Source organism: Triticum urartu, chromosome 7A (genome assembly GCF_056163025.1).
Source record: "Triticum urartu cultivar PI428250 chromosome 7A, HENAU_Tu73, whole genome shotgun sequence".
NCBI classification, from domain to species: domain Eukaryota; kingdom Viridiplantae; phylum Streptophyta; class Magnoliopsida; order Poales; family Poaceae; genus Triticum; species Triticum urartu.
In genome coordinates, this window is record NC_141879.1 from 16177195 (window position 1) to 16190278 (window position 13084).

The 13084-nt window shown below is 40.7% G+C and overlaps 2 protein-coding genes across 3 annotated transcripts; both read right to left on the reverse strand.

Moving 5' to 3' along the window:
• Positions 1-6223: 6223 nt before the first annotated feature.
• Positions 6224-7696, reverse strand: LOC147956984 (disease resistance protein RGA5-like). Its single transcript, XM_087531531.1, has one exon. It carries the CDS (start codon positions 7694-7696, stop codon positions 6224-6226), a length of 1473 nt encoding a protein of 490 aa, XP_087387657.1.
• LOC125528971 (G-type lectin S-receptor-like serine/threonine-protein kinase At4g03230) lies at positions 7585-12492 on the reverse strand. 2 transcript variants are annotated; one of them, XM_087537966.1, is made up of 9 exons: positions 12354-12492; positions 11704-11903; positions 11339-11594; positions 10437-10659; positions 10205-10328; positions 9602-9811; positions 8600-9519; positions 8285-8361; positions 7987-8125 (listed from the first exon to the last, which is right to left on the reverse strand). In XM_087537966.1, the coding sequence occupies exons 2-8, from the start codon at positions 11869-11871 to the stop codon at positions 8298-8300; spliced, it is 1965 nt and encodes a 654-aa protein (XP_087394092.1). In that variant the 5' UTR covers positions 11872-11903; positions 12354-12492; the 3' UTR covers positions 7987-8125; positions 8285-8297. The 2 variants fall into 2 exon arrangements, with proteins under 2 accessions (XP_087394091.1, XP_087394092.1); XM_087537965.1 differs by lacking the exon at positions 8285-8361 and having other exon boundaries at positions 7585-8125.
• Positions 12493-13084: the final 592 nt, after the last annotated feature.

The window sequence follows — 13084 nt, forward strand, 5'->3', positions numbered from 1 at the left end:
CGGGAGGGAGGCCACAGTGCGAGGGGAATAGGTGGAGTGGGGGGAGGGTTCTAATGGCGCACCTCCCCCTGGTGCGCCATTAGAATTTTGTTTTAGTTACTAGCCCGACTGGTCAAGTTATATCCCACCTAACCCTATCTCCATCAGAATACGTCCACTAGCCCGACTGGTCAGCACGCAGCACACACAGTATGAGGTCTTGGGTTTGATTCCCAGGCTCCCCAATGTTTGTTTCTATGCATTTAAAATGCTGTTTGATATTTATTTGTGTTTAAATATGTTCAAACTTGTTTAAATTATAACAGTAATATTTTTTTTATAAAAACAGTAATAATTTTTTAAAAAATATCATCAAATTTGTTATTTGAAAATATTTATGAATATGAAAAAATATCATCAAATTTATTATTTGAAAATATCATGAGTTCATGGGTCGGCGGCGGCAGCCGGTGGAGCGGGGGAGGGTGCGGTGGGTCGTCGGCGGCGGTGGAGTAGGGGAGGGTGCGGGGGGTCGGCGGCGGCGGCCGGTGGAGCGGGGGAGATGGTGCGGGTCCGGGTGCTCGGCGGCGAGGGGGACCGGATATAAAAAAAATAAAAAAATAACAAAAGAATAAAAAAAGCTATATATTCTAATGGCGCACCGTGGCACAGTGTGCTATTACTAGTTTAAACTAGTGCGCCATTACTAGTTTCTAGTTTAAACTAGTAATGATGCACTGTGCCACGGTGCGCCATTAGTAGTTTTGCAAAAAAAAAACAACAATAGTGGCGCACTGTGTGGCCGGTGCGCCATTACTATTTAGCACAAGTAATGGCGCACCGCGCCATGATGCGCCATTAGTATGTTTGGAAAAAAATTGTTACTAGTGGCGCACCATGTGCCAGGTGCGCCATTAATGTCTTCCACTCTAATGGCGCACCAGCACATGGTGCGCCACTGCTATATAGTAGTGGCGCACCACATGACAGGTGCGCCTTAGTGTCTATTTCATCTATAACCCTTTTCCTAGTAGTGTGAGTTCGGAGCCGAAACACACTTCCTATTGATGCCACCTCTTCTTCCTTTTTTCTTGCCCTAGAGAAATTTGCAAGTGAAGAGTTTGATATCCATGATAGCCCTAGCAAGACTTGTATGCATCTCTGGGTGTTATTCACACGATGCGTAAAGTTGGTTGAACTACACCCAAATATGCCAACCTGCATCAACTAACAAATCTCTGCTAGTTGAATATAATGAAAATCAAGACTTGTGCATAACCAACCTACATGAAGTATTCTCATGATGAAAATCAAACAATTGCCAAAATATTAGCAATTTTTCGTTTGAAGTTTGCAAGAAAAGTTGATAACCAACCAATCACTAGCCAATATTTGGCATTTGCCATATTTTGTCATGACAACTTGTGGCATCAAACTAATCATGTGATCCTCAGATAAGGAGGTTTCTGATGCAAGTAATTTTGAGTCAAAGAAAAAAGTATTTTTTTTCGTTTCTGAGAGGGACGACCCTGCCTCTCGCGGAAGGAAAAATAAAATAAAAATCATTTTTTCCTATTTCCGAGAGGCATGCTCACGGAAGTAAAAAAACATATTTTTTTTGTTTCCGAGAGGCACGGCCATGCCTCTCGTGGAAGCAAAAATAAATGCATTTTTTATGCAAATACTTATTCAATTTTATCCCCAAAACTAAGAAAGACTGATGGATAACCGAAAAGCCTTTAAAAAAACCAAAAAACAACCATCTAAGTAGCCGAAAACGTGTGGAAAAAGGGAATCGAGAGGGGTCGCCACTCTCAGCGCATCCCAAGTGACCTTGGGTGGACTCTAGGGCTCGTTCATTAGTTGCTCCCAAAGAAGCACCATGGGTACTTGTGTAGGCAAATCCTATATGATGTGCTTGTGCGTCCAGGAGCTGCGGCTTTGCTGAAGCGAGTCCCCACTTGGGCCAGCCCATGTACGGATTCCTGTGCCGTTTTCCTTCGCTGTTTGTTTGTTCGATGCTACTGCGGTTTTGTTTTTCTTTTTGGGGTTTTATGCTTCCAGTTTTCACTGTTTTGTCTGGTTTTCACTTTTGTTCCGTTTTTTATTGTTCTGTTTTGGTTCTTTTTTTAGTTCTTTTTTATTTTTTTGTTTCTGTTTTCTTCTCTTTATTTGCATATTATATATAATGTTTACAGGTATTACAAAAATGTTCATTGTATTAAGAAAAATGTTCGTTGTATATTATGAAATTGTTCACCTTTGCATATAGAAATGTTTATCGTATAATAAAAAATGTTCAACGTATTTTGCTAAATGTTAAATGCGTATTTGACAATTGTTCAACACATATATTTATATTTTTCAAAAATGCTCATCATATATTAAGAAATGGTCATCATGTATTATTTAAAATGTTCAATGGATATCACAAATTTATTTTAAGTTCAACACTAATCCCGAAGGTAAATGGAGTGTGCGATGATGATCTTATCAACCTTGGAATCACTTTCAACACACATCGTCACCTTGCCCTCAACTAGTCTCTGTTCATTTTATAACTCATGTTTCAAGTTACTAATCATAGCAACTGAACCAGTATCAAATACCCAGGGGCTACTATGAACACTAGTAAAGTACACATCAATAACATGTATATCATATATATATATATATATACTTTTGTTCACTTTGCCATCCTTATTATCTGCCAAGTATTTGGGGTAGTTCCGCTTCCAGTGATCATTTCCTTTGCAGTAGAAGCACTCAGTTTCAGGCTTGAGTCTAGCTTTGGGCTTCTTCATGGGAGTGACAACTTGCTTGTCATTCTTCTTGAAGTTCCCTATCTTTTCCTTGCCCTTTTACTTGAAATTAGTGATCTTGTCAACCATCAAAACTTGATGCTTTTCTTGATTTCTACCTTCGCCGATTTCAGCATCGCGAATAGCTTGGGGAATCGTTTTCGTCATCCCTTGCATATTATAGTTCATCACAAAGTTCCAGTAACTTGGTGATAGTGACTAGAGAACTCTGTCAATTGCTATCTTATCTGTAAGATTAACTCCCACTTAATTCAAGCAATTGTAGTATGCAGACATTCTGAGCATATGCTCACTAGCTGAGCTATTCTCCTTCATCTTGTAGGCAAAGTACTAGTCAGAGGTCTCATACCTCTCGACACGGGCATGAGTCTGAAATACTAATTTCAACTCTTAGAACATCTTATATGCTCCGTGGCGTTCAAAACATTTTTGAAGTCCTGGTTCTAAGCCGTAAAGTATCATGCACTAAACTATCAAATAGTCATCATACCGAGCTTGTCAAACGTTCATAATGTCTGTATCTGCTCCTGCAATAGTTCTGTCACCTAGCGGTGCATTAAGGGCATAATTCTTCCGTGCAACAATGAAGATAATCCTCAGATCACGGACATAATCCGTCCTGGCGGTCTTGGTCTCGTTGCACGGGAATGGAAACCTTTGGGTGATTCCTCGGGACTCTGTGCCTACGCTTGCCTCCTTAGCACCAAAGAGGAAACCTGCTGGTCTGCGCCCGTTGGCACCCGCCTGGCCTTGGTCGTCATGGCTTGCGTCGCTTAGCCCTCATGAGATGGGTGCTTGCATAGGAATCTCCGCTCCTCAGGAGCCAGCCTCGCGAAGGTCTTGTCTTGAAGGTGTTGAAGATGGGCCGTACCAGACCGTCGATGGAGCCACGTCGTGGGCCGCAGGCAGGCAGGTTTGGGTACCCTGGTTCCCAAAACGCCGACACTATCAATTTCTGCTCTCTAAATGTATACTACTTTGCACGGTCTTTATTGTTTTATCGTAGTCATGTTGTATTGTTTTCCCCGTGTATTTTGGTAAAATGGATCGTGCTAATGGACAATATGATATCTTTTTTTTCTATAAAGATAAAGAAAGCATGCGCCCAAAATAATACAAAGATGGAAACAGTAATGTCCAAACATTCTTAAAATAATAACATATAAATGTCCTAGTCAACAGTGTGCTTGTGAAATTTCAAAGCAAAAAGATAAGTTTTGGCTGTAAAAAAGATTTAGTGCTTAATATGCCCCATCGATGCCGCGGTGGCTATGTGCTGCCCGTAGCAATACCCTTTTTCTTATGGTATACAAAATAGGATTCTGGATTGCTCTTCATTTTGTTCAATTTATCCCCTTGCTTTTCAACGTATATATATATTAACCCGCCTATTGGAGCATCGCATGCAGGGAGCTCCTGCTGGGCCGACCAAGCCACCGACTGGGCTGACGTCATACTGAGGTCGTCCATGTTTTTTCCTTTTTATTTATATTGTTGTTGTTTGTCTCAAAAAAATTTATATTGTTGTTTTCGTTTTTTATTATTTTCTTATTTTTAAAAAATTATATATTTTAAAAACGTTACATTAATTTAACAGTGTGAAACATGTATTTCAAAAATGTTAAACGTGCATAGGAAAACGTTAATCATGCGTAGGAAAAATGTTAAACATGTATATAATAATGTCAAGTATCAAAAAACGCATGTGCCATTTTCACAAATGTGCATACAATGTACAAAAATGTTTCCGTAATTCAAAGCAAATGTTCCATACGTACAGAAAAATGCATGTTACTTTAAAAAAAGTTCAAGATTTCAAAAGTATATTTGGGACATTTTCAAAAGAACTTATATAAAATGCAAAAAAATAATATGTTTACTTAATGTAAAAAAATGTTCCGTACCAAGAAAAAATGTACGTGTCATATTAACAAAAAAATCCGGCGATTCAAAGAAATGTTCCTGACATTTAAATAGATGTTCCTGTTGGTTAAAAAATGTTATTTCGATTTTAAAAATGTATGTGTCATTTGGAAAAAATATTCACTTGTTTCCAGAAAATGTCTCCTCCGTTGGAATCGAGGTCGTCCCTGTTAAACACATTATATGTCACATTACATTGTGCATTGGAGGAGCCTTGTGCCGCACCTAGGGATAGAGATAGATAAGTTAGGTAGTTCAAATATCTCTTGTAACCTACTCTATCTTCTTATCTCTTGTCCTCCAAGTCTCCTGTAATATCTCAACCATCTTGTATGCGCTATCAGGGATCTTGCGCCCCTGCCTATAACATGCAACACGTCCCCTCGCACCGAGGCTAAGACGTTTCCGCATCTCGCACAGTCCCCACATCAAACTCCTAAGCCGCTGAAACTGGAGCCTCTGCATGCCGTCCACTCGGAGCGCGCCAGCCCCGGCAAGACCCTGGGGTTCTTTGATCATCCTCTGCGACGATTGCTGCTTGGCCGCCGGTGATTTAGGGATTTTTGTCTAAATTTTGTTAGTTAATGAAACTCCGTTCATCTGCATGGTTTCATTGCCTATTCTATTCTATTGTTGGTCTTGAAAATTTCATGATGAATATATGGTCGTCTTGTACACATGACTGTACTCGAGCTAACATGAACATTTTTATGAATTAGCCATGGTACTAGACCAAAAGCAGCCGGAATCCTTACAATCCTGAACCGCCAATCACAAGATAATCAGAACATGACACATAAAGTAGCCACCCGTAGGATTGCCTTTTTTTCTTTCTTTTTCTGCCCCTCTGGGAAGATCTGGAGTGCCCATTCATCAATCGTCAATCAGGAGTAAAGCCAATACCGATAAGCACATTATGAGAAAATCCTGATCCATAACTACCATTAGCTATAAAAAATAAACCTGTTCTGCAGAAAGATACATACAACGCCTCAATCACCTGACTAACCAGGCTCATGAAAGAACGAAACTTCACAACTCCAGACAGCAACCAACTCGGCTGATAGACAATATACTACTATATATGATGCATGTGGGAATAATATTCAGCCAGGTAAATAAGATTACATGCAAAATAAAATCCAGAGCCCGCACAACATTAATTAAGGGTCTTTGATTCGTAGCATTCTAAAAATACAGGAATGGAAAAAGTATAGGACTGGAGTGAACATATCTACTTGAATATTAGTATATGATTAGCAAGGAGTGTTTGATGCCACGGGAAAACCAAAGAAACTATTAAAAAAAGGTTGGAGTAGATGTTAAATTTGTATGAAATGTATTACAAAAAATTCCATAGGAAAAAATTCTATGGAATCCAAACCTATAACCAATCCTCCAAAAAATCCTATGGAATTCTTTGAACCATAGGAGCCCTAAAGGCTCCGTTGAGCCAAAGGATTGTTGATACGAGACGCTGGCCAGGCAATCTGACAAACTCAAATGCCCTTCCCATTAACACAGGGGCGGTTTGGGTGCACCAGTAAGGCCTCCTTGAACGCGGACTTCATAAAACTGGAGGTCCCATACACTTCGATGTGCTGGAGGTGTAACAAGTGCTCCATGCCGACTGGAATAGTGCCGCACCAACCGTACGCATCGAGCCAGAGTGTTCGTAAGTTGGGCATAGCCCCTGGCTCGAATCCCAGGTAAGCTGTAGTGTCTTTCCGAGAATGAAAATAAAAGAACTCTAGAACTGGGAATAGTCCCGCACCCAATATAGCTCTTTCATCAGGGAATTCACTCACTCCGAAGTCGAGGTGGGCAAGGCAGGGAAGCTCTCCAAGAAGATGAACCTCCTCAGTTGACGTCTTATCAACCACTAGCTCGAGGAAGCGCAAACAATGGAGACCACTCATCCATTCCGGAACTCTGCATAATTCCCAAAATCGCAAGCCAAGTCGCTCGATATGCTGAAATGGATTGGATAATGAGCCCAGCTGCTGGTTTTTCTTATCCTCAAAATGATAGCCAGAGATGCATAGATGTTCGAGGTTACGGAGCTTTCCAATGGAGCATGCCAAAGAATCAAGTTTTGACGTCCTGAAATAATGATGTGTTTTCATACTTAGTTCCCGTAGATTGGCCAGCTCGCCGAGACCCATAACACACTTTAGTGAGCTCTTCTTCAAGTCAAACCCATGCAGAGTGCGCATTGATTTCATATTCTCGATACCTTCAGGCAGGTCTGTAAAATCTGGAAGAGCCAGATAGGACAGGCGGGGCAAATGAACTATATCAGAGGGGATGCTCTTTATCAGTTTGCAATTTGCTATGTCCAGTGTCTCCAAATAAACAAGCTCACCAAGTTCATTAGGGAGCTCTATTTGCCCACGAACTTTAACCATCAAATATGTAAGCTGGAACAATTGGCTGATAGCTGTGAGGTCAACTATCTTGTTCCCACTATCAAAGATGATGACCATCCTCAGATACTTGAACCATGAAAGAGGGGATATCGGGTTCTCGAACAGTATAAATGACCGAACTTGTGACATACTAGCAGCAATATCCGTATCATATATTGCTCCACTAATAGCCATGGATCTCAAGGATAATCGGTTAACCTTGTACTTGCAATCATGCAACAGTGTTCCTATGTCCTCAGAACTATATGCCACACTTATAAAATTATCTTCAATGCACTTTCTTAGGATCAAATCAAGCATCATGTCGTGTACAGTGCAAGACAGCACCTCTCCATACTGATTTTTCGATGGCTGAATCATGTTTCTATCAATGAGCTCATTGAAGTAACTCCTGCCAACACCCATCAAATCTAGCCCATGCAAACTGCTGAGGAAGCCTTCAAGTATCCATTGTTTAACTAGATCATCCCGTGGTATAATGTGGTTCTCAGGATACATACCAAGGTACAAAAAACATGCCTGGAGATGAAGAGGAAGATGCATGTAGCTAAGGTTTAATATATGCTTCATCTCGTTCAATGCAAGATTTGTGGAAGATGCACCCAAAGATTCCTTATGCTCTCCCAGTGTTTTCTTGATCTCACTTGAGTAGCTAATAGGCTAGCTATAGTGACAATTGCAAGCGGAAACCCCCCACACTTCTTCAGAATTTCAGCCGCGACATCTTTGAGATGGGGAGGACAAACAACTTCGGACCCAAATACTCTATTTGAGAATAACTTTTTTGCGTTTTCTTCGTTGAGGGTCTTCATTGTGTAAATGCACTCAAGGTCATTGTGACAGACCATACTAGCCACATCCTCCAATTGCGTGGTTACTATGATTCTACTCTCGTTTTGATTTTCAGGAAAAGCACAACTGATAGTTTTCCATGCTGATTGATCCCACAAGTCATCAACTACAATAAGGTACCTGTTGAAATATTTGCACGGGTTATATCATAGCATAATATGACTATAGTTTGAATACATAAGCATCAACATTTAAAACAAACTAATAATGTCGAGTGCCTAGCCAAAGAACATTCATTGCCATTTAGCCAACTTATGCCTATCATATGGAGCCACGTACCACTCTTCTTCCATCAGGATTGTGTTTGGTTTAGTATCTCCCCCTCCCCCCCTATGAGTCCACTTCCAACAAAAATCCTAGCAATTTATTACACCAAATTAAACAATGTACAACTTTTCAATCAAAATTTTGAAATATGTGTTCTGCTCTAATGTTTTATTTATAGTTTTGAATCTCTATCATAAACGTACAAAACCAAACTTCCCACATGCATGGACAGATACTTAGAACCGGAATATACACTAACCAAATAATTGCTACTTCAAATTTAAGACGAATGAGCAATACAAGTCACTATTGGAAGTAAGTTAGTACCTTTTATTCGCGAGATACTTCGTTAGCTGTTCAATGACGTCGACAAACCCATGATCATGGGAAGGCTCCTCAATCCCGAGTTTCAGTTGTAAGCAACTGAAAAGCACTCTCATGTCAGGCCTCTGTGAAACCGAAATGAACGCCACACAATTGAATTGCCCCCTGATCTTGTCAAACACCTTCTTGGCAAGTGTAGTTTTACCAAGACCTCCAAAACCTACAATAGACACAACTTTGAGTTTCTTTTGAGTATCCATCAACCAATTGACAACCTCCTCTCTTGGTCCATCAATGCCCACAAGGTTGGTTGCCTCCTGGAAGACCACTGGTAGCCGAGGGTGAACAACCACATAGCCATAGCCGGGCTTGCAATCTTCAATCTTGTCACTGTCATGTCGAGCATTTGCTTCTACTACAAGAGTCCTAAGCTCTTCTATCTGGTTTGCGATCCCATTAAGCTCACATAACCTCTTGTGAAGTTCAACAACCTTCTCAATGAAGCCCGCCTCAACATCCTCACCTCCAAATTGGTGCATGAAGTCATCAATGCAATTTTCCATGTCATAGAAAATATTTGTGAGATTGTCCGTCCAATTGTTTACTCCTGGAGGGAGCTCATCCATGAGCTCTAGCTGCTTAAGGGTAGCATTTATGGTGCTCAAATCCTTCTCGAGAAAGGATGCCTCCTTCTTCACTTCTTTCTGCTTATTGTATTTGTCACCCATGACCATGGTAAGCTTGCCACTGAGAATGCTCATCGCCCCAATCAACACACTAACGGTTGATTCCTTTCCCTTCCACTCTTGGTTCATTTTGCCATCCTCGTGCTCCACTTCCAGCGACGATGGTTGTAGTTGGGGTGGTGCAGCAGAATCATCCGTCAATTTCAGCCCATCCCCCAGCTTGAGGACAAAGCTTATCTGGAAGAAAACGAACTGAAAAGTTAGGAGAAATCACCTAAACAATAATTGGTTGATCATATTTACTATTGAGTGATTGTACGTGTGTTTTTGTTGAGGTAACACCACTTGTAGCCGGCCAATTTGAAATTTTTGCTTCACCGAGTATTCCACGTATGATAAACAATGTAGCAGGTCTGCTGCCTGGGTCATACTCCGTGCATTTTATCCCAATCTCAGCACATACTTTCACTTGTTCCATTGTTGTCTGGCTCTTTGATGTTCCAAACTTGGTTTTCCAACTTTCAAGTACCTGCCAATTCCATAACCGTATTGAGTTACAAAAAAGAATGGCATACATTTTCGAATAGAAAAACAAAAACAAGAAGCAATATCGTTTTAGGATAGGACCGAAAACCAAATGCAAGGATACCTACCACAAACAGTTTCGAATATCTCACTTGATCAATTTTAGTGTTACTAATCTTTCAGTTCACATAATGAATTCATAAATCAGGACTATCTTTATTTTATGTCTTTTTTCTGTGAAAGATCACTACAAAGACAGCATCCAAATCTTTCCATTTGCAAATTCTACTGTTAATTAGGTACACTAATCGAATATTTCTTGCATTCTTGTTTAACAAAATTGTGGTTTCTGATGTATACAATGTTTTTCATGGAACCCCATATATAGTATAATTACCTCGTTTACATCCGAGCATCCCTTATGTCCCATAATTATCTCCATAATTATAACACCCAAACTATATATGTCTGTTTTGAAGGTGATTTCTCCGTTATGTATGAACTCTGGTGCCATATATCCCCTGCATAAAAAAATATGTACTTTGTATGATTAGTGAATGAAGCGTATGCAACAAACTTGGTAGATGATTTATAAACCATCAAGTTCTCAAAGAGAATTGCAAGCATACAATGTCCCAAGCTTGTTCTCAGTAATAGCCCGACTCTGGCTTCCACTTAAGCGTCGTGATAGACCGAAATCAGCAATTCTGGACACCATGTGATCATCCAGTAATACATTCTGAGGTTTGAGGTCCATGTGAATAATACGCAGTTGGTGAAGATAATATACACCCTCACAGATCCCCTTGATTATTTGATAACGTCTGGTCCACTGAGGTTGACAAGATGCATCTGTGGAGAGTATATAGTGCAAAAAGAAGTTAGTACTACATGTGGTGGGATAAACAGTCCAATGAAAAGAAAAAGGACGTAGTTGATTGATTGCTAGGGACGCAGTGGCGCCGGCGAGAACCCGCTTCCAGCCTTCCAGTGTTCAAATCCTTCGTGAGGGAATTTTGATGTTGTTAGTGTATTTTGAATTAATTTATCACATTTTGTGGGCCTAGCAGGACCCAAACTTGGATCCTTATTGATTGCACGATTCACAATGCCAATATACTAGCATGTTCAAAGAAAGTTCTTGGAATACCTATCTCATTGCTAAAATGTGGGGGTGACAATTGGCAACAAAGTAACCGCCACTTGATTTTAAAATCCACGTGAGAAGATATAGGCTTGCCAACATATTGGTTTGGAGAATTGAGATGCTCAAAGTTTTCTTTTGGACACTCAGTTAAGCTTGATCAACTGCTCTTTTACAACAGAAGATAACACTTATGTTCCCAATGACATATTTGTTAGTGCACTCTTCTCTTCGAGGCAAAGAAGACGAGAAAACAAAATATGGCTAAACAGAATTAACAAAGCTCAGACGAGTGTCCAGTAATAAGTACTACTCTGGATTAATGTTGGTAGACATGCACTACTGTATAGAAATGAGAGGAAATCTATAACGCTGATCTGATTGTACCTGAGAGATAGTCAGCAAGGCACCCTGGCAGGTACACGAAACAGAGTAGCCTCTGCCGCACATCTGCCCATACAAGTTTTCCGTCGTATGGCTTCACTACATGTTGCGTCTCAGAGCAGTACCCAAGAAATCGTACCATGTTTTTGTGCTTGATCCCCACGAGACATGCGACCTCGCTCTCAAAATTCTTGTCCAGGATCTCGTACCTCTCAAAGAGCTTCTTCACAGCAACTGTGCGACCACTCGGAAGCACTCCCTGCAGCTCATACGAATCAATGTCAGCTAAATTTTCATTATCAACTGGTTTTGACTTCAATTGTATCAGCTGGTTAATTTATTTCAGAGTAGAGGGTCTGGTTGCATACCTTGTAAACAACCCCAAACCCGCCCCTGCCGATTTCTTGAGCTTCCGAGAAATTCCCTGTGATGGACTTGAGAAGCGAGAAAGGTATATCAATTGGACCCACGGTTTCATCGAGCAACGCCTTCTCCAGGGCTGCAAGTTCCTCACTGTGTTTGTCACCGTCTGTCATCTCGGTGTTGACACCACTCCCTCCCCGATCCACTTTGTATATGATAATGATGAGACGAGTAAAAGTTTATGTTATTCACTAACAGTACACATAAACAGGGTAATTCCGTGAAACTTCGAAGAAAAAAAAAAGAAATGATAGTTCTTTGGAGTCAAACCCCAGACCAAGCAAGCTCCACCAGTGTACTAGAGCCTAATTAGCGGTAACTTAATTAGTACTACCTATGTAACATAATATAAAATGGTTTTTTTGACACTATGACGGTGTCAAAAATAACGTCTTATTAAGTTACGGGGGAGTACTAATTAGAACCATTATATCTCGCATTTTTTCCCCACAAAATTTTCCACCGAAGATTACGTTCTCCATTAGCAGCAAGCACCGGGAAAAAAAACACCGCGATATCCCCTCATTAGATCGATGGTAAAATACGAATCTAGCACCAACTAAGAATAAGCTGCATCACCATCTTCGTGTCTTACCTTTTTATGCCAGGGAAGGTCGGGTCCGGAGCTCGCCGGAGAAGAAATTGCAGAGAAGGGTGGGAGTGGGAAGGGTGGAGGTGGAGACACCACACGAATCTGCTTTGTAGATGTTGGAGGGGAAGAAGGCTGCTTTTTTAGACCACTCGAATGATTCCAGTCGTAACGAGTTGATATATTCAATGAACCCCGCTGCTTTGGATAGGAATTCAGAGGACCAATTCCACTACAGCGACTGATCCAAAACCAGGTCTCTTTCTTGCTACCCTCGATTTTCAGCTATCTAAATAAATGTGTACTTACTAATCCCTAAGTAGTATCTTGTCCTAGCCAAGCTGTTCTGTTTTTCTTGATCCCTTGTATTTTGGTAGACTGGATCATGCTCATGGCTTTTCTGGATAGTTAATTTTCCTTAATATAAAGAAGTTGTAAGCCTGAAGCTATCAAAGTTGTATTTTAAAAAATATATGTTCTAGCGGTCGGCGAACCATCGATTCCATAATCTTATAGGTAACTGATGAAAAGATCAAGTATGATTGACAAGAGGGAGGTGAATAGGAAATCTAAAACGTTCCAAAAAGAAGTTACAACCTTAGGTGATAGATCGCCAAGAAGGTAACAAACCAACAAGACGCTTAACAAGTGTCTACTCGGGGGTCTCGGGCTCAACAGAGCGCAGGACTTGGCAGCCCTTAGACTGTTAGACACTCGTCTGAGTTCCCGCATCAAAT